This window comes from Ranitomeya variabilis, chromosome 6 (assembly GCF_051348905.1).
Source record: "Ranitomeya variabilis isolate aRanVar5 chromosome 6, aRanVar5.hap1, whole genome shotgun sequence".
In the NCBI taxonomy this organism is placed as follows: domain Eukaryota; kingdom Metazoa; phylum Chordata; class Amphibia; order Anura; family Dendrobatidae; genus Ranitomeya; species Ranitomeya variabilis.
This window is the reverse complement of record NC_135237.1, coordinates 288,337,217-288,362,549: the sequence shown is the minus strand read 5'-3', so window position 1 is coordinate 288,362,549 and position 25,333 is coordinate 288,337,217. Positions and strand designations below refer to the sequence as shown.

General features: G+C 42.3%; 1 protein-coding gene across 2 annotated transcripts in view; it reads right to left on the bottom strand.

Moving 5' to 3' along the window:
• Nucleotides 1-9,929: 9,929 nt before the first annotated feature.
• The window catches only part of ANKH (ANKH inorganic pyrophosphate transport regulator), a 180,069-nt gene continuing 164,665 nt past the window's right edge, over nucleotides 9,930-25,333 (bottom strand). For both annotated transcript variants that reach the window (XM_077269709.1, XM_077269710.1), the window contains exons 11-12: nucleotides 19,790-19,889; nucleotides 9,930-11,280 (exon numbers count right to left, since the gene is read on the bottom strand). In XM_077269709.1, coding sequence (XP_077125824.1) covers nucleotides 11,167-11,280; nucleotides 19,790-19,889 — 214 coding nt within the window. In that variant the 3' untranslated portion in view covers nucleotides 9,930-11,166. The remainder of the gene's footprint in view (nucleotides 11,281-19,789; nucleotides 19,890-25,333) is intronic.

Genomic DNA, 25,333 nt, shown 5'->3' with positions numbered 1-25,333 from the left:
AGTCCTTCCCTGACCAAGCCTCCTGGCTTTCTGATGATCCCCCTCACTGTCCCTATTGTCTTATCTGTCATGGCCCATACGTCCCATAAAAGCTGTGAAGGAGCATGGAATGACTGTATTTACAGCTCTTATATGATGTCTCATTCCTTGCTCTGCTTTCCCTGCCCTACCTTCACACTCCTTCACAGATTGTGACCTGTCAAAGAGCATGGGGGATTAGCTGTGGGGACTAGTGATGAGCGAATATACTCATTACTTGAGATTTCCCGAGCACGTTCAGGTGTCCTCCGAGTATTTTGCTAGTGCTCGGAGATTTAGTTTTCATCGCCTCAGCTGAATGATTTACATCTGTTAGCCAAGCTAAGTACATGTGGGGAATCCCCACATGTAATCAAGCTGGCCAGTAGCTGTAAATCATTCAGCTGCGGCGAAGAAAACAAACGAGCACTAAAAAATACTCGGAGGACCCCCGAGCGTGCTCGGGAAATCTCAAGTAACTAGTATATTCGCTCATCACTAGTGGGGACAAATCAAGCACAGTAGGGTTTTATCCAATATAAAATGTATAAGGTACAGCGATACTGCTCACCTAGCAGGGTTGTGAGAACACTAGTAAGGTATTACAATAAAGGTTTCCCAGCTGCAGCAGCTCCACAGGTTGGCGGTTCTAGTGTGATAATGAAGTGGTAGGAAATGTGGGTGACCTGCCCAGCTAGTTGTGTGTCCACGAAAAAATCCAATATGCAATTAGAGATGTCAGTACAGTTAAATTCTCGACACGTGTCGAAGTTCTCAATCTTCTTCAGAAGTGGTTTGTGCTTCTCCAGAAGAAGTTTGATAACGTCGAAACGTGTTGAAAATAAGCCGCACGGATATCTCCTATACTGGGTTTTTCCATGTGCACACAACCAGCAGTGCAGGTTACCCACTTTCCTACCACTTTAAAGAGCATGGAGGAGTGATGGGGAAGCAATTTGACAACGTTGAGGAGTCTTCTAAGAGCTGTAGATCAGGAAGCACACAATCTTATTATATACTTACCTTGCAATGTCTTCACATCCTTTTCCAACCAGATGTGTCCTGATCCCAGAATTCCAAGCGGCGGAAGTTCACCATTCTCCATATTGTGACACCCAAGTGATGGGTGTCTCAATATGGAAACTGCTGGTGGTACCAGCCTCTTGCGCGGTCCCTCCAGCGGAGCACTGTCACACCACACTCACACTGTGTACAGCTTCTTGCGCGGTACTACCACCAGTGGAACCCTGTCGCAAACTTGCTGGAATCAGCCGAATTATTCACTGACCGCCACCATATTTGTACAGGAGGAGCGTATGCGCAGTTTTAAAGTGACCGCTGCTATCTGTCTGCACAAAGATGGCAGCGGTCTGATATACCTTTACCTACTTTGCTGTCATTTTAACACAGGTGGAGGGGTGAGTGCACATAGGAAAGAGGACACATGGGGGAGACAGCTCAAACGAGAGAACACATGAGAGAAGAAGACAGCACAGTGGTGTAGAGAGAGAGAGGGCAGACAAGGGGGAGAGCACATGGGGTACACAGGTCAAAGAAGAGATGACGAGAGTAGAAGACAGCAGATAGGAAGAGAAAAAGCTCACAGGGGTGAGACACTGAGCACAGGGGGGAGACAGCTCAAACGGGAAAGCACATGAGGGGAGAACTGCACAGGAAGGAGAGGGCAGACCAGGGGGATAGCACAAGGGGTAGACAGGTCAAAGAAGAGAGCACAGACGGGAGAAGTCAGCACAAGGGGAAAGAGAGAGTGGATAGGTGGGTGAGCCCATGGGGGGGAGAGATTCTCAACACTGCAAAGCCTGCCCCCATCGTGACATTACTACCCTCCCGATGTGATAGCATTGGGCCTCCATCTAGTGATTCATAACAATGCACATACTCTTCCTGAACTCCTTCACAGCTTTTATAGGATATTTGAACCGGTACAGAATAAGACAGCAGGGTGAATGAAAATGTTTTAAACCAAAAGGGGTACACAGCCAGAGATGAGGCTTGGTCAAGAGAATGACTTGCATAAGGGGCATGTAGCAAGTCTCACACCCCCTGATCAGTGTGGGTGGAGGGAAGGCTTTGCCAGGAGCAAGAAGCAAGTGATGCTTACCGATATCTGATGGCGCATCCCAGAAGGGAGGAGCACTTGGGAGCAGCATCAGTGACGTGAGGTCACAGTGAGTAGTCATAACATTACTTGAAGTAGTACTTAAGAACCAGATGAGGGATATGAGCCTTTAGAGTTTTCCATGGAATGTGGATTTACGGTAAATACATTTTTTATCTCGGCCAGAGTACCAATTTAATAGCAATCAATCAAGTCAGCTTGTTCCTTTTGTAACCTGTTCTGTAAAATTCAACCTGGAAATTTGTTGCTTTGAGCAGCAGTCTGTGCTTGTTTTCATCGATGAGTCCTAGTGGGCCAACCATGGAAGCTGCACCACGTGTCTGTGAAATAAAGTTCACATTCTTAAAAGTACATGATTTATTGATCTGTTTTGCATCACAACAAAGATGTGGATGTGTAATCTTTAGTCTAACTTTTAGACCTTAGCACCCAGCCTGAATGAGGCCCGTTTCAACCCACACGTTCTACACGCACTGATCCAATGACCCTTCTGGTGATAGAAGTTCAGTTTTGTAGACCCCAGAGCTCAATGTTTTTAGCAATAATACACCCAATAAAAATAAAATAAAAAATCCTTCCGCTAATGTATCCTACAAATGACTTCTTTGTTAAGCAGCTCTATATAATAAATGAGGGTTGTCAGGTGTAGGACCAGAGGATATGGTGATCATTACCTCAGCAGTAACTGCATCGATGTACATGGAAATTTTGGACAGTTTTCTCCATTAGTAAAAAATTTAGGCTTGGTGATACCATTTGCTCTGTAGCAAGATGCATTAATGGTTTTCTTTGGGAATGGCTTATTAATTGTGACTTTACAACAAACAAGCCAGGTATCAATCCCATTGAATATATATATATATATATATATATATATATATATATATATATATATATATATATATATATATATATATAGTCTGTGACGGTGCGCCGTCTGGTAACGCTGATCTGAGCACCGCTCTCTAAGGGTGTGTCCCAGGCGATGATATATCTTAATTCTCAAAAGCACTTATACAAATTACTCCCAAATCTGATTAACTGCTTCATGTTTGAGCAATTTTTGCACCCACCTCTAACAAGTCATCATCACTTATATTTTTCCATCAACTCAGCTGTACAAGGATGTTATAGTTTTAATAACATAATTCCTTTTCTCAAACAATGTACTTCCACTATTATTTGGGGGTTTTCTTTTCACCACATTCATTGTGTGGTAAAAATGACCTGGCAATATGCTTCTCTAGTAAGCATGCTTATGAAAACTTGTAACAAACTTGTAGATGTTTTTTTTTTTTTTTTTCCTTTAATCCTGAAATTTATAAAAGAAAAAAAAAAAAAAGAGAGCCATAACATTTTTTCATTTATCCATTGATGAAGCTGTGGCAGCCTTATTTTGTTGCGAGCTGACCTTTTTATTGGTATCATTTTTGAGTCCATTTGTTTTGATGATTTTTTTTTTAATTGCATTTTTTTGGGGAGTTTTTTCTTTTCATGTGTTTAAAGAAGAGCTTTCACCAAATTTTTCATGTTGAACTGAACAACAGATTGTACTATATTGTGCAGAGCAGAATAAATTATTTTTATTAAATCTTAAACTTTTAGCAAGTCTCTTTATGCCGTAGTAAATTAAGAACATGCCATGATCGTACTGAGGTGAGAGAGGGACGATTGACCCTCCGAAACAACGACCCTTAGAGTTCATGCCTTAACTGTCACTGTCAGATATTGATTACTGCTGTTAGAGGTGGTGCTGACTGTAAAAGAGACCACATATACACTGACATAGTGCATTATATAACAGAGTGGTTATGTCATATCCACCGGTCAGGCATAACCATAAACTTTCCTGCGCCAGAAAACAATACACTTACTTATGGTCTACATTATTTAGACTTTATTAAAATCCCAAGTAATTGACATTGTAATGTGCTTTTGTTTCAGAATACACTACATTCACTGAAATCTGCAATGGCTTCTAGACAAGCTTCAGATTCACAGTATGTCTTACCTGCTGTTTGTGTTCTTGATTTTCTTCACAAAGATCATTTATTACTATGCAGATATTGAAATAAAACAGTCATGGCTGAAAATGTTGGCACCCTTGACATTGTTCCAGAAAATGAAGTATTTTTCCCCCCAAACTATTGCAATTACACATGCTTTATTATACACGTTTATTTCCTTTGTGTGTATTGGAATAACACAAAAACAGAGGGGGGAAAAAGGCAAATTGGACACACAACCCCAAAAATGCGTCAGACAAAATTGTTGGTAAAAAAAAATCTTTCAAGCATGTGATGCCCTTTCAAACTAACCTGTGGCAAGTAACAAGTGGGGGCAATATGAAAATCATACCTGAAACCAGATAAAAAGGGACGAAGTTGACTCAATCTTTGCATTTTGTGTATGTGTGTGCCACACTAAGCATGAAGAACCAAAAATTGTTGAAAAATATCAACAATGTCACGGTTACAAATCCATTTCTAGAGATCCTTTGTCCACGGGAAACAACAATCAAGAAGTTTACAACCCATGGCACTGTAGTTAATCTCGCTGGATGCGGACGTCAAAGAAAAATTGATGAAACGTTGCAACGCAGGATAGTCCAGATGGTGGATAAGCAGCCCCAATCATGTTGAAAGAAATTCAAGCTGTCCTGTAGGCTCAGGGTGCATCAGTGTCAGGGCAAATGATCTGTTGACATTGGTAGAAGTCACCCTTCAAATATGAGAGTCCTGGAGCAGTTTGCAAAAGAAGAGTGGTCCAAAATTTCATTTGAGAGATATAAGAAGCTTGTTGATAGGAAGCGATTAATTGCAGTTGCAGCTGTGCGAAAGTGTTTGCCCTTTCCTGATCTCCTATTGTTTTGCATGTTTGTCTCACTTAAATGTTTCAGATCAACAAACAGATGTTGTAAATATTAGACTAAGATAACACAAGTAACAACAAAATGCAGTTTTTAAATGAAGGTCTTTATTAATACGGGAAAAAGAAATCCAAAACGACACCTCCCCGTGTGAAAAAGTGATTGCCCCCGAAATCTAATAATTTATGGACAGTAATAACTTGTCCAATCAGTTAACTGTGGTTTATCCCATCTTTGGGAAGCTCAAATTCCCTTGACACATCCAGGCCTGATTACTGCCACACCTGTTCTCAATCAAGAAATCACTTAAATAGGACCTGCTGTGTATTACTTTTTGGTCTATTTTCTGCTCTTACATCATCGCACATTATTTAAAGGGGTTGTATACTACTTGGACTACTAAGGTTTTTTTTTTTTTTCCTTAGGTGTTTTTGGACTGGAAATTTTCAAAATTCGGAAAAAAGGCTAGGGCCTCTTGCAGATGTCCGTGAAAATCAGTCCACGGATGGACCGCTAATGCACAGACTGGCCTCGTATCAATTTATAAATCTGTCACGCTCTGGTTGGGAGAGCCGCGGCCAGTCCGAGCATTGGGGTCCAAAATCAAGACCAATCTGACCCGCAAGCGTGCACATACTCATAGGTATGGGACGGTATAAATTGTATTTTAAGCAACTGAAAAGAGAATGCGTCATTAGATTGCTGCCCTGAACTAGTCGGGTCTCTCCCTATAGTCCCCAACCAGCCCTACAAGCGCAGGGCACCGATTCATGCAGCCTGTGGTGCGGGCAGCGTGCATCTAATGGCAGATTCCCGCAAACAGCCCGTATGCTACTGAAGCCGCCAGGAGAGTGGTGCGCGATATCTCAGAGCTTAGAATCGCGTCCTGCGTTATCATGCGCAGCGTACGATCGCCATTTGCAGACTTGCTACATGGAGAGAGTGTCAGACATAACGTGATGCAGTTTTTGTACTAGAAATGATTCTGAAATAAAGGACGCCACTATTTTTTCAGTTTAAATGTTTTATTGTATTCCCTTTAATTTCTACACAAAATGAATCTCACTCTCCCGGTCGTATTCGCACCTGCCATTTGGTAAATGTGTTTGCACAACACATCCAAATCCATGTCATTCTCCATTTTTTTTCCTTTTTTTTTTTTACTGTTTTAAATATCAATTTGTTTTCCAGCCATAACCCCACACACATTTTAAATATATTCACAAATATTCAAAAATACTGCTGATTATATTTCTAGTCAAGTACCCAGAGAAAAAAAACTATCATTAAAAAAAATATTCCATTTTGTCTTCTGTGTCCAGAAAGATATTCAGTTTTATACAGCCGGAGGGCACGAGGCTCAATTGGAAATACTGATTTTATACAGATCACATCTAACATCAACATACAAGAAGTAGAGCCAAGATACATGGAGGGGCTGTATGAAGTACAGGCCTCGTATCGCAACATCACCCAGAGCAGCCAATCAGAGTTCCACTTGTATTTTAAAAATTGTGGCGACAAAATGTAAAGAGTGCTCTGATTGGTTGGTCGGTATCGACAGCAGTTTTTCCACTGGTGCCCTACGTGTTTTTATACCACACTCTTCTGGCCAAGTTCAGAGGGTTGTGAGGAGCAAAGCAATAAAAGAAATCTATGTATTGCCGTACTATGAGAAATATGTACAACCTTCCCTAACTACAGTGACCTTTTCACCACATAACTACTGTATGAAAACGGTGTCTGTATCCAGACACGAGCAACAAATAGACATGCAGTATGGAGTTTTAGTGTCCGAAAAAAAAAAAAGGGTCTGGATGATGCAAACAATTGGAGAATAAAATCGCTGCCCAGAAAATGTACATCCATGTCTTACTGTGAATGCTTTAAAAGCTGCAGCATTTGGAGAAACTTCCGTTTTCTCAAGAAAAAAAAATGTAAAACTTTTTGGCCCAATTTGTAAGTGTTTCATGGTGTAAAATGCCTTCAAAATGTTGCGACTTTGGGCGTTTTTACACCAGTATTTGCCAAAATGGAAAGGGTGGGTGGGAAGGGGCATGGCAAACTTAGTGGCGTAAATATTTACCAGAAAGGTACTCCAGTCCTTGACTGGAGTAACATCTCTGCTGGAGGCGCATATACGCCTCTTAATGAAATAGACTCGCCTCACTCCAGCCGTCCCAATCATTGAGACTGGTGGGCACAACAAGGAATCGAGCGCATCATGTGTTTTACATTGACCATTTCATGATAGAATTTTGTGGAACAACTGTACTATCCAGGTTTCTACGCATATTACATATGGACCTCTAGTCAGCACAAAATTCTGCCACTGCAAACAATAGGGTGACCTCCTCTTCCAATGAAACTGGCATCTGCTTTCTGACCATGGGCTACAATAATAGACAATGTCTGCACTATTAGTCACACCTAAGGCCAACATGACTTAACTAAGCTTTGTGTTAGTTTATTAGGGCATTCTTTTTTTGTCTAGTTTAGTGTTTTTCACTTTTTTTTTCAATGTCTTATTCTTTTTATTTGTGCCTTTTTTTAAAGTATTTTTTGCGTTTTTAGTTTATTTTTTTCATATTTGTCAATGTGGGCAGGGTTTTCAGATATTTTCAGTTGATTCATCCTTGAAGTGATTTTATGTATGCCTGAAATTTTTTTTAGCACATTTTTTAAGATTTAGCGGAACATGCAGAATATTGCACTAAGAAATTGCAAAAAAGGTTAAAGAGTAAAATAAATCAGTTTTGATTTTGCACAAAATTCATGAACCAAATGCGCCATTTTTAAGAAATTAGTATTACCGAAGTCATCAAATACCACAAGACAAAAAAAGTGACTAAAACGAAAATGATGATTTGGACACACATGAAGCACATCTGTAAATACTTTTATTAAAGGGAACCTGACATGTCATTTTTAGCATGTAAACTGTACCCAGTGCATTGTTAGTGATGCGATGTGCATCGCTAACACTTTTTTCATTAAGAATGGCGTATTGATGTGCAAAAAGCAATTTATAAAGTTAGGCTCAATTTTGCATAGGGGTATGCTTCATTTTGCTCAGTCAGAGTTATAGCAATTTGAGTTATGTCTTAGGGATTGCGCTGACTCAAATCCGCTCTGAAATCCTGCGCTTGCGCAAGTGTGTATCGTGGAGCCGTGCTTGCGCAGTGTTGATCCGCACACTGACTGGCGGCGTGTGCGCACACCGTTAGTGAAGCTGGGTACTACACAGAGCTTCAGTGCTCACGTGCGAGGAGCCTCTCCTCTTGGCGCCTGCGTGGCTCCCCGATCAATACTGTGCAAGCGTGGGATTTCAAAGTGGATTTGAGTGACATCAGCGCAACCTGGGAACATCCTTCAAATTGCGTGGGCGGCAGGAAACGAAGCACACCCCTGTGACTAAGTGAGCAGGTACGATCTAACTATACAAAGTGCTTTTTCGCATATGATTAGACAGTCTAATGGAAAAAAAAGTGCTAGTGATGCACAACGCACTGGGTACAGGGTAGATGCTAAAAATGACATGACAGGTTACCTTTAATTATCATGAAATGATGATGGACCAATAATACAGCATGAACTATGTGTGAGATTACTGGCAGGATCAGATGACGATGTTCAGGAAAAAATAGTGATTGAAAAAGTTTGTTAAAACCTGCCTGATTCCCAAGATAGCCATGAAACACCCTCACATAATTACCATGTCTGTCTTGGAAGAGGCTACTTTGCATATCGGTTTTCTCAGGGATCACTACCTGGCCTATTATTCTTCCTATGCAAATGTTCTCAAGGAAAAACTTTAAAGAGTAACAATTTTTTTTTTTTTTTTTTAATAATTGTGTCCAGCATGGAAAAAATATGAAACCATACAAGTCACTTTATTAGAGGGTGTACCTTCATTACTATAACAATATATACTATGGCATCCAAGCTCTTCTTTTCTACAGTCTATGTGCCGGCCTTCAGCTGCATTTATTTTAGGACATACTCATTTGGAGTACAGATGGCAGTGAGAGTCAGCTCAGCATCTGTGTCACTGAGGGCACAAAACAATCCTCGGACTGGCCGTCTGCTCTCCTGTCGTGAGCATGACAGTATGTATTTCCATGCAGCTGTCACGCTAAGGTCATGAAAGCCAATGGCCAGCCCAAGGATAGCGATGCGATCCTCCCGTAATACGGCCGTCTGACTGCGCCCTAACTCTAGGGATAAGCCGCTGTAGCAGATTTTCCTGATAAGCACAACACTAAGAAAGAGACAGATGATGACCCTTTCACTGCCAGTGCTCCAAATGGGTAAATTCTGATTCAATGCAACTAAGGGGAAGCAAGTGATTGTGGAAAAGCACAGTACAGTTACTAGTAAAGTGATTTGCAGAGTTTCATAGCTTTCTATGTTGCACAAAATTACTAAATACATTTTTATATAGTTTAGTTACTGTTCAAAGTGAACCTGTCAGCAGGATTGTGCTCAGTAAATAACAGACACTGTCAAGTTGGCGCCATTATACTGATTAAAATAATACCTGGGGTGATGAAATCCGTCTTGTGGTTGTTGTTTAATCTGTATTTTCAGTTTTGAGTTAATGAGTTAACAACCACAAGACGGATTTCATCACCCCAGGTATCATTTCATTCAGTGTAATGGCGCTTTGACACTGTCTGTAGGTTACTCAGCGTAATCCTGCTGATCGGTTCCCTCCAAACTGGATATCATGCACTTGTAACATATGCATTTTGTTAGAAATGTTATTCTATACGTTGAAATTGTAAAGACTGCAATAAAAGATCCATACGAAGAATTGACATTCTGCAGATTTTTACAGCCACACAGCAGGTCAGTTTGTGTGGAAAATCTCTGCAACGTGATGATTTTTTTTTCTTTTTTGCTAATAAGTGGCATTAGAGGGCCAGCTTTCTTCCTCTTGGAAGCATCTGATTTGCATACTTATGTTCCCATTGCTTTCAGTATACATTTCGAGTGATGAGCGAGTATACTCGTTACTCGGGTTTCCCCGAGCACGCTCGGGTGGTCTCCGAGTATTTTGGCATGCTCAGAGATTGTTTTCATCACCACAGCTAGATGATTTGCGACTGCTAGACAGGCTGAATACATGTGGGGGTTGACTGTTTGTTAGGGAATTCCCACACGTATTCAGGCTGTCTAGCAGCCGCAAATCATGCAGCTACGTAGACAGAAACTAAATCCCCTAGCACATCCAAATACTTGGAGAGCACCCGAGCATGCTCTTGGAAACCAGAGTAACGAGTATACTCGCTCATCACTATACACTTCCCTTTACCACCTTGGTTTGGTAACAGTCATGTTTATGGGGGTGTCAAAACAAAACAGTTGGCGAATTGTCTTACCAACATTTCGTTTAGGTTAATGGTCTGTGAAGTGTAGGTATGGCTGATGCCACCAGCAAAATTTTGAAACTATTGAAGCTAAAAATGGAGAATACATAAAACAAATATAATACTCACTAAGTTGAAGCAAAATGCTTCCAAACAACTCAACGTTTTTACATATTTAAATTGTGAATGTTGTTATCCGAGAAATTACACTAAGTACAAGCAAACGAAAAAAAAAATCAAACTTATTCTTAAAAAGTTGAATGTAACTCCAGTACAAAGATATTGTGGACCCTTCGTAATTGACGTGTGGTATAAAAGCACGGTCTCCTGGTTTGTGCCGTAAATCGTTGCCATGTTAGGTGTGCTTTTGGATCTGGTTTCGAAAAATAAATCCCTTTTGAGCTGAAAAATTGGTTTACAAAATGTAACCAAAACACAAACACAGAATTGAATTTTAAGTATTTAGAAAACAACAGGCGTTAAAAGAAGAAAGTACCAGGGACGGCAGCTTTGTTACCTGCAAAAACAGACAGTAATGCTTTGGTTGACAAATGGGAACTGTCCAATGAAGCTCAGTGTAGTCAATGTTGGGGAAGATATAATGCATGGGATCCATAAAGCGGTGAGCCCCTGTCAGGCCCCGACTATAGGAAGCATACCCAGTATGCTAAACACCGGAGCCTTCTGAATCCAAGGTCCATATAAAGGAAATATAAACTGAAGACCAGAGACACTGAGCAGCCGTACTAATCAAGCCAATGTGCTGCTCATTCTCCATCTTCTTTCATCTCCACAATGTCTGTTATCTCCTCACTCTGAGGCATGTCAGTCATTGCTGAGTCTTCTCCTTCCACTTCTGTCTCCGTTTCATTCTTCTTTTTCTACAACAGATGGAAACCGGAATAACCATTACCAGACAACCAGAAAATATGGTAATACTATGAATATATGGGACAGTAGTGCTCAAGGGGGATTTTTATAGTAGTAAAGACACTATTAGCAATGATGACCCCTGTCCGTACACTATGTAAATGTATATCCTTCTGTCCATATGCTATATAAATGTATAACCCTCTGTCCATATGCTATTTTATTATTATTTATTTATATAGCACCATTGATTCCATGGTGCTGTACATGAAAAGGGGTTACATACAAGTTACAGATATCACTTACAGTAAACAAACTAACAATGACAGACTGATACAGAGGGGCAAGGACCCTGCCCTTGCGGGCTTACATTCTACAGAATTATGGGGAAGGAGACAATAGGTTGAGGGTTGCTGCAGCTCCGGCGCTGGTGAGGCGGTAGCTTCAGTAGTGATGAGGAGGCAGCGGGGTCAGTGCAGGCTGTAGGCTTTCCTGAAGAGATGGGTTTTCAGGTTCCGTCTGAAGGATCCGAATGTGGTTGATAGTCGGATGTGTTGGGGCAAAGAATTCCAGAGGATGGGGGATTATTCGTGAGAAGTCTTGGAGGCGATTGGATGAGGAGCGAATAAGTGTGGAGGAGAGAAGGAGGTCTTGGGAGGACCAGAGATTACGTGAGGGAAGATATCGGGAGATTAGTTCAGAGATATATGGAGGAAACACGTTATGGATGGCTTTGTAGGTCAGTATTAGTAATTTGAACTGGATACGCTGAGGGAATGGGAGCCAGTGAAGAGATTTGCAGAGGGGGGAAGCAGATGAGTAGCGAGGAGAGAGATTAATTAGTCGGGCAGCAGAGTTAAGGATGGACTGGAGAGGTGCAAGGGTGTTAGCAGGGAGGCCGCAGAAAAGGATGTTGCAGTAGTCAAGGCGGGAGATGATGAGGGCATGCACAAGTATTTTAGCAGATTGACGGTTGAGGAAAGAACAGATTCTGGAGATGTTTTTGAGCTGGAGGCGACAGGAGGTGCCAAGAGCTTGGATGTGCGGTTTGAAGGACAGGGTAGAGTCGAAGGTTACTCCGAGGCAGCGGACTTCCGGTACAGGGGAAAGCATGATATCATTGATTGCGATAGCTAGGTCAGGTAAGGAAGATCTATGGGATGGAGGAAAGATGATGAGTTCAGATTTGTCCACATTGAGTTTGAGGAAGCGAGAGGAGAAGAAGGAGGATATGGCTGATAGGCACTCTGGGATTCTGGACAGCAGAGCGGTGACGTCTGGGCCAGAGGGGTAGATCTGAGTGTCATCAGCATAGAGGTGGTACTGGAATCCATGGGACTTTGAGTTGTCCCAAGCCAAGTGTATAGATTGAGAAGAGTAGGGGTCCTAGAACAGAGCCTTGGGGGACTCCAACAGAGAGAGGATGGGATGAGGAGGTAGTGTGGGAGTGGGAGACGCTGAATGTGCGGTTGGCAAGGTACGAGGAGATTCAGGATAGGGTGAGGTCTTTGATGCCAAAGGAGGAGAGGATCTGTAGTAGGAGGCAGTGGTCAATTGTGTCGAAAGCAGAGGACAGGTCTGGAAGGAGGAGTACAGAGTATTGTCCATTAGCTTTGGCGGTAAGTAGGTCGTTAGTGATTTTGGTCAGGGTTGTCTCAGTTGAGTGGTGGGGGCGGAAACCAGATTGTAGATTGTCAAAGAGCAAGTTAGATGAGAAGTGGGAGGAAAGTTCAGAGTGGACGGGATGGGAGGAGGGATGGAATGGGGTCGAGCGCACAGGTGGTGAGGTGCAATTTGGAGAGGAGACAAATAAGCCCCCCTTCGGTGATGTTGGATAGGGAGGTTATGGGGTTTGGGTATCTGTCTGGTATACAAATGGGTTGTGGTGGTTGAACAATGAAGACTTGCCTTGTTTGGTCGATCTTATTTTTAAAGTGTGTGGCAAAGTCCTCAGCAGAGATGAGGGAGGTTGGAGGGGGCAGTGGGGGGCAGAGGAGGGAGTTGAAGGTTTTGAATCACTGGGGTTGTAGGATAGGGAAGATACGAGGGTTGTGAAGTAGGCCTGTTTAGCAGAGGAGAGAGCAGATTTAAAAGCGAGTATTGCCTGTTTGAATGCAGTGAAGTCGTCTTGCGTGTTTTTTTTCCAACGCCGTTCCACAACCCTTGACACTTGCCGGAGCTTTTTAGTGGTGTTATTGTGCTAAAGTTGTCTATTGATACGTTGCACTCTGCCATGGACGAGAGGGGCAACTGTGTCAATAGCTGATGCAAGAGTGGCATTGTAGAAAGCAGTGGCAGTGTCTGTGTCGTGGAGTGAGGATATGGATGCCAGTGGTAGGATAGAGTCAGAGTGTGTGGGTGTCTAGGTGTGCAAGGTTTCTGCGGGGGTGCGCATTTTGCTGGACATGGATGACCGGTGAGGAGGACAAGGATGAGAAGGTGAGCAGGTGGTGGTCGGATAGAGGGAGAGGGGAGGTGGTGAAGTTAGATAGAGAGCAGAGACGGGTGAATATCAGGTCTAATGTATGTCCGTCTGTGTGGGTGGCTGCGGAGGACCACTGAGTAAGTCCAAAGGATGAGGTAAGGGACAGAAGTTTGGAGGCTGTTGACTGAAGAGTATCAATGGGGATGTTGAAGTCACCCATGATGATAGTGGGAATGTCAGCAGAGAGAAAGTGAATAAGCCAGGTGGAGAATTGGTCAATAAAGGCAGTGGCTGGGCCTGGAGGTCGGTATATGACAGCCACTTGGAGATTGGAGGGAGAGTAGATGCGGACAGAGTGGACTTCAAAAGAGGGGAAGATAAGGGAGGGTAGAGGTGGGATTGGGTTAAAGGAGCAGCTAGAAGAAAGGAGAAGACCCACTACTCCACCATGTTTGTTGCCGGGTCGAGGGGTGTGGGTGAAGTGGAGGCCTTCGTAACACAGCGCAGCAGGGGAGGCGGTGTCAGAGGGTGTTAGCCATGTTTCTGTGAGGCCAAGGAAGGCAAGATTGCGAGAGAGAAAAAGGTGAATCATGTGAAGCTTATTGCAGATTGAGCGGGCATTCCAGAGTGCTCCAGAGATAGGGAGCAGGGGGGTGGGCGTCAGGGGCATGGGTTTTATGTTGGAAAGATTGCGGTAGTTCATATTAGATAGGGAGCGATAGGAGGGGGTAGGAGTGGGAGGTATGAGCTGTGGGGGTCCCGGGTTGGTAGATATGTCTCCAGCAGTGAGGAAAAGCAGAGAAAGGGAGAGCAGGTGGGAGAAAGAGTGGCCGACTTGTTTTATGTTTTCTTAGGACAGATTTGAGGTTCAGGAGCAGGTCAGCAGAGGACAGGTGGGGAGGTAAGAGGGAAGGGGAGATGATTATTAGGTTAGAGAGTGCTGGGGTTTGTGATAGGGAAGGAAAGAGGATTAGTGGAGCAAACGCTGTAAGGGCATAGGTAAACATGGTGAAGGAGTAAGATGGGTTAATAGAAAAGCTAGATCCAAGTAATAAGAAGTGCTTACTCAGCAGACATACCCAAAAGAGACAGATCATAGAGTGGGGTCCTGACTCCTGCCATGACTAATTGCCGTTGAAATAACTGCAGCGTCTGTATGCTTAGCTGCACAATGCTTTACTGCAGAAATGCGCGTGCCTGACCCCACACGCGTGCACGCCTTAAGATGCTACTAAATTTATAGGACTGAGTAAAGGATCAGGTAAGAGGGATTGTGGGTCCTTATTTGGGATAAATTAGCAATTGGCCAACACACCAGGGGAGGTTACATGATCAAAGGCACTGAGCCTGGCTACAACCATATGCTCTAACACCTTGAACACGATAATATCTCATGTGACCCCGGCATGGATGTACAGCAGTAAGTAATACAATGCAACAAATAACCTATAACTCCTGTCCATACGCTATATAAATCTATAACCCCCTGTCCATGCGCTATATAACCTATAACCCGTCCATTAGTTATATAACCTATAACCCCTGTCCATAAGCTATATAAATCTATAACCCCTGTTCATATGTTATATTTAAGAATATGAATTCCAATTAGGAGTCCCCGGTCTCTACATTGATTTCCCGGAAGTTGGCTTCAGGAAAATAGCTGACAGAGGTGCCACATGCACAGATTTACATCTCTGCTCATCACTGAGCTGAAATCTAAATCTGCGAATGTGTAGCCTCCAGCAGACATTTTCCTGAATACACAGCTGGGAAATCAATGTACAGAGCAGGGATTCCCGCTCCTGCCTCACTGACGACATTTTCTTGAAGCATGAGGGCCTCGCAGCATTGCACCGCCGGGATACTCCCTCCTCCCAGCCCAGGGCCCAAAACATTGCCCAACTGCTGCCACCGCCGGCGTCCTGCAGCAGCGACCCTGCCTCCCGTGACCCTTCTCCACCGTCATCCCTCCCCCCCACGTAAGCTAAATTCAGACTATAAAACGGAACTCCATTTAACATAATTTTTTTTTTCCTTCCCAAAATTTGGGGTATGTGTTATAGTCCGAAAAATACGGTATATTATTAACCTTACTTTCATGTTGTGGGTTAAACAAATGTTCTATGCAACAGTCTTATCAAAATTTGGGAAATTGTTCTTGAGATATCTTACTTTTCAAATGGGGTGTACTAATTTATGCTGAGCATAATTAATATATTGAGACAGATAACTGGTTAAGTATAAGCCCAATTTATATCAATGCATATCATGCTATAGAAAAATTGTGTAACACATAGACTGTAACATATTTTGGTTCCTGCAAGGCAACATTACAATTACTCAGAATTCTGCATACAGTAATGGCACCAGGGCAAGATAACCAGTATATAATGTAATATAATCATTGAGCATGGAGTTTAGCTGTGGTCACGCACAATGCTATATATCCAATAAAAAATACATGGAACCAAAAATACAAATTAGATTCATTGTCTCTGTGGTATCAAATATATTTTTTAATTATTTATTAATTAAGTGATATTATATATTATTGTAACCACAGTATAAAATACATTTCTCAGATATGTCTATGCACCAATCACTTGAACGCCGTCTGGCCTGGCACCTTGCTATTTGGTGGTGCTCATGTTTGGCGGCTCGCAAAGTGTTTGCATCCTTGGCATCTCTTCAGCAACACTTATTTTGGTTGGGTGACCTAAATTCTGTTCACATGTTGGCATGTGGATCTGGACTTGGGTCTCAAGACCTGACATCATGAGCTGCGTGATTTTTTTTCCTTGAGATGCACCCACTTTTAGGCCAGCACCATTGCATGTGCCATGCTCCTCTGGGTTACTCTACACCAGTGGTGTCAAACTGCATTCCTCGAGGGCCAACAGGTCATGTTTTCAGGATTTCCTTGTATTGCACAGGTGATAATTTAACCACCTGCACAGATAATGATTCCTGCACCTTGTGCAATGCTAAGGAAATCTTGAAAACATACATGGTTTGAGGCCCTCGAGGAATGCAGTTTGACACCCCTGCTCTACACCATTGGCCAGTTTGTTGCATAAGCAGAGTTCCGGATGATGTGAGGCAACCTGCAGATGTTTGGAGCTGCGTCAGGAGGAGGCATGGTCTGCTATATGTCTTTATGTACATTTACTCCCTTTACTTATTATCACAGTGTCCATTGGGTATAGAGAAAATATCAAGGGAGAACCAAAGGCATTTACTACCTTTTATATGATCTTTTTCTATCTTTAACCCTCTTGCTGTATGTATGGGATATACGACTTTGGTATATCCTTAGTGTATTTTATTCTAACACTGATTTAGGCCCATAGTATTACTATTTCACTATAGTGATCCCATCCACTGGTTGACTCCCTTTTTAATCTCTCCTTACATATGTTTTGTGACTCAATAAAGACCATATTCTACGTGATTTTGGTCTCATGAGCAGTTTATGTAGGCTATAAGGAATTGTAGTAAACCTAATTTAGCAGTGAAGTTTCTAGATCTGTGCTGTAGGTAACACTATCTCCTAAGCAATAGTTAAAATGCACACTTTGGCCCCAATTCATTAACACTGCCGACTTCTTCTTTGGTTTTGGTGAGGGGGGTACAGGAGTCAGGCCGGCGTCACACTCGGCGTAAGACAATACAGTCCGTATTTTACGGCCGTAATACGGAGAAATGTTCCCAAAATAGTGATCCGTAGTCAGGGTGTGTCAGCGTATTTTGCGCATGGCATCCTCCGTATGTAATCCGTATGGCATCCGTACTGCGAGATTTTCGCGCAGGCTTGCAAAACCGACATCTAATGGATTTATGTGCTCAAATGTTCGGGAAAACATATATACAGTATATATATATATATATATATATATATATATATATATGTCATTGAGACACATATATATACACTCACCGGCCACTTTATTATGTACACCTGTCCAACTTCTTGTTAACACTTAATTTCTAATCAGCCAATCACATGGCGGCAACTCAGTGCATTTAGGCATGTAGACATGGTCAAGACAATCTCCTGCAGTTCAAACCGAGCATCAGTATGGGGAAGAAAGGTGATTTGAGTGCCTTTGAACGTGGCATGGTTGTTGGTGCCAGAAGGGCTGGTCTGAGTATTTCAGAAACTGCTGATCTACTGGGATTTTCATGCACAACCATCTCTAGGGTTTACAGAGAATGGTCCGAAAAAGAAAAAAAATCCAGTGAGCGGCAGTTCTGTGGGCGGAAATGCCTTGTTGATGCCAGAGGTCAGAGGAGAATGGGCAGACTGGTTCGAGCTGATAGAAAGGCAACAGTGACTCAAATCGCCACCCGTTACAACCAAGGTAGGCCTAAGAGCATCTCTGAACGCACAGTGCGTCGAACTTTGAGGCAGATGGGCTACAGCAGCAGAAGACCACACCGGGTACCACTCCTTTCAGCTAAGAACAGGAAACTGAGGCTACAATTTGTACAAGCTCATCGAAATTGGACAGTAGAAGATTGGAAAAACGTTGCTTGGTCTGATGAGTCTCGATTTCTGCTGCGACATTCGGATGGTAGGGTCAGAATTTGGCGTAAACAACATGAAAGCATGGATCCATCCTGCCTTGTATGGAGCATCTTTGGGATGTGCAGCCGACAAATCTGCGGCAACTGTGTGATGCCATCATGTCAATATGGACCAAAATCTCTGAGGAATGCTTCCAGCACCTTGTTGAATCTATGCCACGAAGAATTGAGGCAGTTCTGAAGGCAAAAGGGGGTCCAACCCGTTACTAGCATGGTGTACCTAATAAAGTGGCCGGTGAGTGTATATATATATATATATATATATATATATATATATATATTCCCCATCCTGGTATATATATGTTCCCCCTTGCTGGGTCCCATCCTGGTATATTTGATCCCCATTCTGGTGTATATGTTCCCCATCCTCAGCCAATCCTGGGCCCCATCCTGGTGTACATATCCCCTATCTTGGGATATGTTCATCATCCTGGGCACATCCTGATATATATCCCCCATCCTGGTATAATTATTTTCCATCCTGGGCCTTCCCTCAACTCCCCCACTACACAGTGTCCTTTTCTGAAGTCAGCAGCTGATTTCACAGTGCAAGCGACGGGAGCACATGACATCGCTGCCCTGCGCCCCTAATCATGTGCACACTGACTTTAGCTGCTGACCTCTAACTGGGCGGCAGTGTGTATTGCAGTGCATGGACCTGATGGGTCCTCTGTACCACAATATGCTTCAGCTGAATGTATGTCTGAGGATGCACATCCAGTTGAAGTTTGCGTTGGCATCGGCGGGCCCAGTCTTGGATGCTATGCTCCTGGTTACAGTATTTATGTTGCTTTTAAAGAGCTAACATATTTCATAGCATAGTGCACAAAATATCATCATCTACTGAATTTTTTTTGAAGTATGAGGGGAAATTTGACAAACTGGTAAAAAATCCGCAAAAATAAAATGTTGCCCTTTGTTGTATTTGAATCCAGGAATCAGTGCTAACTGATTCAAGATCCTAACTGATTTCATGGTACTCACCAATGAATAACACTATCTAAAGATGATAACTAGGAGCAGCCCCATTGAGAATAATTGTGCCGTTTATTTTGCGAGTTTTACGGACGTAATTTCTGCGCTCTTACGTCCGTAAAACTCGCCAGTGTGACGCCGGCCTCAGACTCTTCTGATTCATTAAGAGGTGCATGTCTCTTCTTGAATCAGGAGTGTCTGAAGAGTGAAGTGCACGTCACCACAAATCTTATTGCAGTCACTGACTGGAGTAAGATTTTGGCGTAGGGAACGCCACAGCTCATCATGAATTAGACTAGCTGTGCTGTCAAGCCCCCACTTTGCTGTGCACTTCAATCTCCATGAAACAGTACCAAGTCATAGAGGCGAGATGAAACCTTCTGTTGTGTGAACAATCATATATACTAATAACACCTTACTGATATCTTCATCAGTCTGGGGATTCATGGGCATGTAATATTCATGTCTAGCTAAAAATAATATGTAACATATCCACTGTCTCATTATGAATGGAGGCAAACAGACATTACCTGTTTTCGATATACATAGAGAGATGCAATAGCCACCATGGTGGATTCTCCAACAAAGCCAGCCAGAAGGGATCCCACACCTAATGTGGCTCCATGAACCCTGCAAGATATAAGCAGCATACAATTAGGAATAATGAGATACAAAGGCACTGGAGATAGTGGTGCAATGCATCAGCCTGGAAGGATGGGACTAGCATTTACTGATGACGGTCATTTGTCTGGCCCAGACATCACCTCTCTACTGTCCAGAATCCCGGAGTGTCTATCAGCCATATCATCCTTCTTCTCCTCTCGCTTCCTCAAACTCAATGTGGACAAATATGAACTCTTCATCTTTCCTCCATCTCACCGATCTTCCTTACCTGATCTATCACCATTAATGACATCACACTTTCCCCTGTACCGGAAGTCCGCTGCCTCGGAGAAACCCTGGACTCTGCTCTGTCCTTCAAACCGCACATCAAAGCTCTTGGCACCTCCTGTTGCCTCCAGCTCAAAAATATTTCCAGAATCCATCCTTTCCTCAATCTACTAAAATGCTTGTGCATGCCCTCATCATCTCCCGCCTCGACTACTGCAACATTCTTTTCTGCGGCCTCCCTGCTAACACTCTCGCACCTCTCCAGTCCATCCTTAACTCTGCTGCCCAGCTAATTCATCTCTCTCCTCACTACTCCTCCGCTTCTCCCCTCTGCAAATCTCTTCACTGGCTCCCATCCCCTCAACGTATCCAGTTCAAATTACTAATACTGACCTACAAAGCCATCCATATCCTGTCTCCTCCATATATCTCTGAACTAATCTCCTGATATCTTCCCTCACGTAATCTCTGGTAGTCCCAAGACCTCCTTCTCTCCTCCACACTTATTCTCTCCTCACCCAACCGCCTCCAAGACTTCTTCTGAATAACCCCCATCCTCTGGAATTTCTTTGCCCCAACACGTCCGACTATCAATCACATTCAGATCCTTCAGACGCAACCTGAAAACCCACCTCTTCAGGAAAGCCTACAGCCTGCACTGACCCCACTGCCTCCTCACCACCACCGGAGCTACCCTCTCACCAACACCAGAGCTGCCGCAACCCTCAATCTATTGTCTCCTTCCCCACAATCCTGTAGAATGTAAGCGGGCAATGGCAGAGTCCTCGCCCCTCTGTATCAGTCTGTCATTGTTAGTTTGCTTACTGTATGTGATATCTGTAATTTGTATGTAACCCCTTCTCATGTACAGCACCATGGAATCAATGGTGCTATATAAATAAATAAATAATAATACATTTGTGGACAGATCCCATATGAAAGAAGATACAGCCCAAAATTTCTATATAAGCCAGTGCTATCCTTCTCGTTCTGGTTCCCAGTTACAGGTATGGTTTCTCCAGCTTTCTGACTATGCACAGTGCACACAGAAAGCTGTCAATCAATGGTGTGGTTATTAGGATTCAGAGAACTGATAAATCCGCAGCAGATGAAACAGTATTGTCTTTATCAAAACTGCAGCAAGTAGCCCAGTAAGTGATACATCACTGGAATTAAGGTCTCTACCCCTACATCATCCTGCTCACAGATAGGGAAGCAAAACCCTGGTGACAAACTCGCTTTAAGATAAAGTACATCACTCCTACATCTGTACTACATTTTAAAGGTGCATTATGACCTTTTTTTAAACCAAGAGGGGAATTAAAGCTCCATTATGTAGTAAGAACTCAGCATCTGTACATGATGTGGTAATTTTATAAGCATGGATGGTCAAACAGCCAGTCAGTATGCATTTTATATACGTCAATACATATATTTAATCTATTATAAACGCATAGGACAACAGGACCATTAAGGTGAACCAATCCATATCATTGGGTGAAATACCTGTCGAATTCAACATTTTCTTTACATGTAGCACAACCTCCAGAACAATGAGATGAATTGTTCTCTTAATAAAGGATCAACTTGAAATCAACTCATTTATGAGTCATCCCCAGTAATCTGTATACCTCAATGTCCAATTTTCCTACCGGCTGAATAAATCAGTTACTCATCAGTGAGCTACCAACCCTTCTTATGGCTATATAATGTTCTCCGCATCTACACAAGTGTCCAGTTCTGTGTGTTTCACCATGTTCCATATCAACTAGTCCACAGTGCTTCATGAACATTGCTCAATGTTTGTTCATCACAATGATACAATTGGATGTTTTTAGGAAATGCATAATAGATGAACACACCGAGATTAACTCTCTTCTTGACTGTTCCACTGAAAGAATCCTCTAGAAGATCATTTGGTCAATTCCCAGATGTCCGTAGAGTTAATCCTGTTCCTGAAAAGAGCTAATATATCAAGCATGTACAGTCAAGAAGAGGCCAGTATAAGGGTCACTGGTTCCCCCCCATGAGCTGTGGAATGTATTGGCTAAAGTAGACATGCAACTTCTGAGACCTAGTGGTATGACAGGAATTTCTACTGTATACATTGTTTGGGACCACCAAACTGCTTTACTGAGTTTACCAAAGACAAAAAAGGTCCATGTCTATCCTCTATCAGGAAGTTGAATATTGTGAAGACAGAGGACCACCTTGAGATGAGAGTACAAGCCCGAAGAGCTGAATGTAATGAAATATACTGCTGAATGATAAAAAATAAAACATTAGGAACCGGTAATGTTGGTGCTATGTATGTCTACAAGAGTGGAGGAAAAAAAGCTTATACTATGTACAGGAAGGTAAACCAAATCCTTAGAACAGAACACAATAATAATAATCAGTCAAACCCTATATCAAGTGGTGAAGGGGGCTATATTAGCTCGGGACACTCTCATAATTAATGAAAATGCAAAACAGAAAAAGAGCAAAAATTATCCCATATAAAAAATATCAATGTTTCTTAAAAAAATATTTTTAGATACATAAAAGGTAGGACTAATCACATTAACGGACAAAGAGGATAGTTGCATTACACAGGTGTAAAGCAAAGGGCCCACACTTAATATACTGGATGGGAAGACCAAAAAATAGCACCAAGTCTCATAAAGTGCTAGTGCTTATGAAGTTGATGCTGCCATGCGGAAAAAATACTTATTGTTGAGAAACGTGTAAAATATCTACATTAAAGAAGTGTATATCACTGGCTTCCCCCAAGGACACCCACGCAAAACGCGCGTTGGGTCTGACAGCACTTGGTCCCAGGTAGAGACTCTGGGTAAGAGCATTGTTTAGCTTCATGTATGTAGTTTTGGATGGAAGAAGGCTGGCATGCATCGTATTTCAGACTGAAGATTCAGTATGTATATGTGCTAGCGTCGATGAAGTACTACATTTCAAGGGAGAATAGGCAAAGCCGGATGTCACTCTAGCACGAATTCTAAGGAACTTGCTGATTGGACATCATCTCCTCCATGACGGAATGTTATGTGTGGTGTACAGTCAATGCCTAATTTAGTATCTACCCATTATGATGGTACATAGACTATAAAGAGTCTGTGATTTTCTAGTGGCGCCATTGTCCATTTCCTCATGAGCGTAGTCATTTTTCCTCAAACAGCAGTGGTTCATCTAGATGTGTGTCCGGCAGACACATGGTTTATATCTAATGATAGCAACTACTAATTGATACAAGAAAACAGATATTGCTAGGAGTAAAATTAATATACTAGAAATTCATATAGATTATATTTATTTTTTTAAAGCACAGTTTTTCTTGTTTCTGTCAATGAATGAAATAATAAAACTTATGTTTTAAGTTTTGAAAATTAGTACAGTAAAACGAGGTGTTGGGTGCCCATGTGGCACTTACACTGTAAATATATGAATTACGTAAGTGTCACCTGAGGACACACAGCATTGTATCTTAACCCTTTAACCCCCCCGAGCTCTTTTCGGTTTTGCGTTTTAGTTTTTCACTCCCCTTCTTCCCAAAGCCATAACGTTTTTATTTTTCCTTCAGAATGTGAGGGCTTATTTTTTGCGGGACGAGTTGTACTTTTGAACGCATTGCATTTTAATGCAATGTCGTGCCGACCAAAAAATTCCGGCGTTTTGACTTTTTTTCTCGCTACGCTGTTTAGCGATCAGGTTAATCCTTTTTTTTATTGATAGATCGGGCGATTCTGAAGGCGGCGATACCAAATATGTGATATGTGTATGTTTGATTTTATTTTTATTGTTTAATTTTGAAAGGGGGGTGATTTGAACTTTTATATTTTTTTTATTTTTTTATATTTTTTTAAAACTTTTTTTTTTTTTTTTTTTACTTTTGCCATGCTTCAATAGTATTTATAGGAGACTAGAAGCTGCCACAACCCGATCGGCTCGGCTACATAGAGGCAATGTTCTGATAGCCTCTATATAGCAGATTTACTCACTTGCTATGAGCGGCGATCACTTGACTGAGGTCACCGGCGTGCGTATTTCTGGCGCAATTGCCGGAAGCGTGATTTAAATGCCGCTGTCAGAGTTTGACAGCAGCATTTAACTGGTTAATAGATGCGGATGGATCACGATTCCACCTGCGGCTATTGCGGGCACATGTCAGCTGTTCACCGCCGGAGCCCACATTAAGGGTATGTGCACACGTCAGGATTTCTTGCAGAAATTTCCTGACAAAAACCGGACATTTCAGCCAGAAATCCGCATGCGTTTTTTTCACATTTTTTATGCGAGTTTTGCATGTTTTTGTGCGTTTTTTTCCCAATGCATAGAATAGCGGGAAAAACGCGAAAAATCCGCAAAATTAATTAACATGTTCATTTTTTTACCGCAATGCGTTTTTTTTCACGGAAAAAAACCGCATCATGTACACAAAAATTGCAGAATGCATTCTAAATGATAGGATGCATATGTATGCGTTTTTAATGAGTATTTATAGCGTTTTTATAGCAAAAAAAGCGAAGATTCCTGAACGTGTGCACATACCCTACAGGAAGGGAGTCCAACATCAGTGTAAATATACGCCTGATGTCAGAAAGGAGTTAATTAACCAGACGTCTATCTTTAGCAAACCAAGAAGAATAGACTGTTATCTGTATGTTGGCTTTTGAATTTAAGTGTTGATTTCTGGCTGGTCAAGAAAATAGACTTTTGTTTGTGTAAGCCTGGAATATTGACTTGTAAGCTGATATGTGATATAACATAGTGTGCTCTTATCCTTGATGAATATTGATATGCTAATTATGCATTGGGTAGCCCAGATAGTTTGTTGATTTTTAAAACAGAGGAGGAAAATCTATGCAAATAGATTACATAATCAAACAAGGCACTTAGGGTACTGTCACACATTGGCACTTTGGTCGCTACGACGGTACGATCCGTGACGTTCCAGCGATATCGCTGTGTCTGACACGCAGCAGCGATCAGGGACCCCGCTGAGAATCGTACGTCGTAGCAGATCGTTTGGAACTTTCTTTAGTCGCTGGATTTCCCGCTGTCATCGTTGGATCGGTGTGTGTGACACCGATCCAACGATGCGTTCGCTTGTAACCAGGGTAAACATCGGGTTACTAAGCGCAGGGACACGCTTAGTAACCCGATGTTTACCCTGTTTATCATTGTAA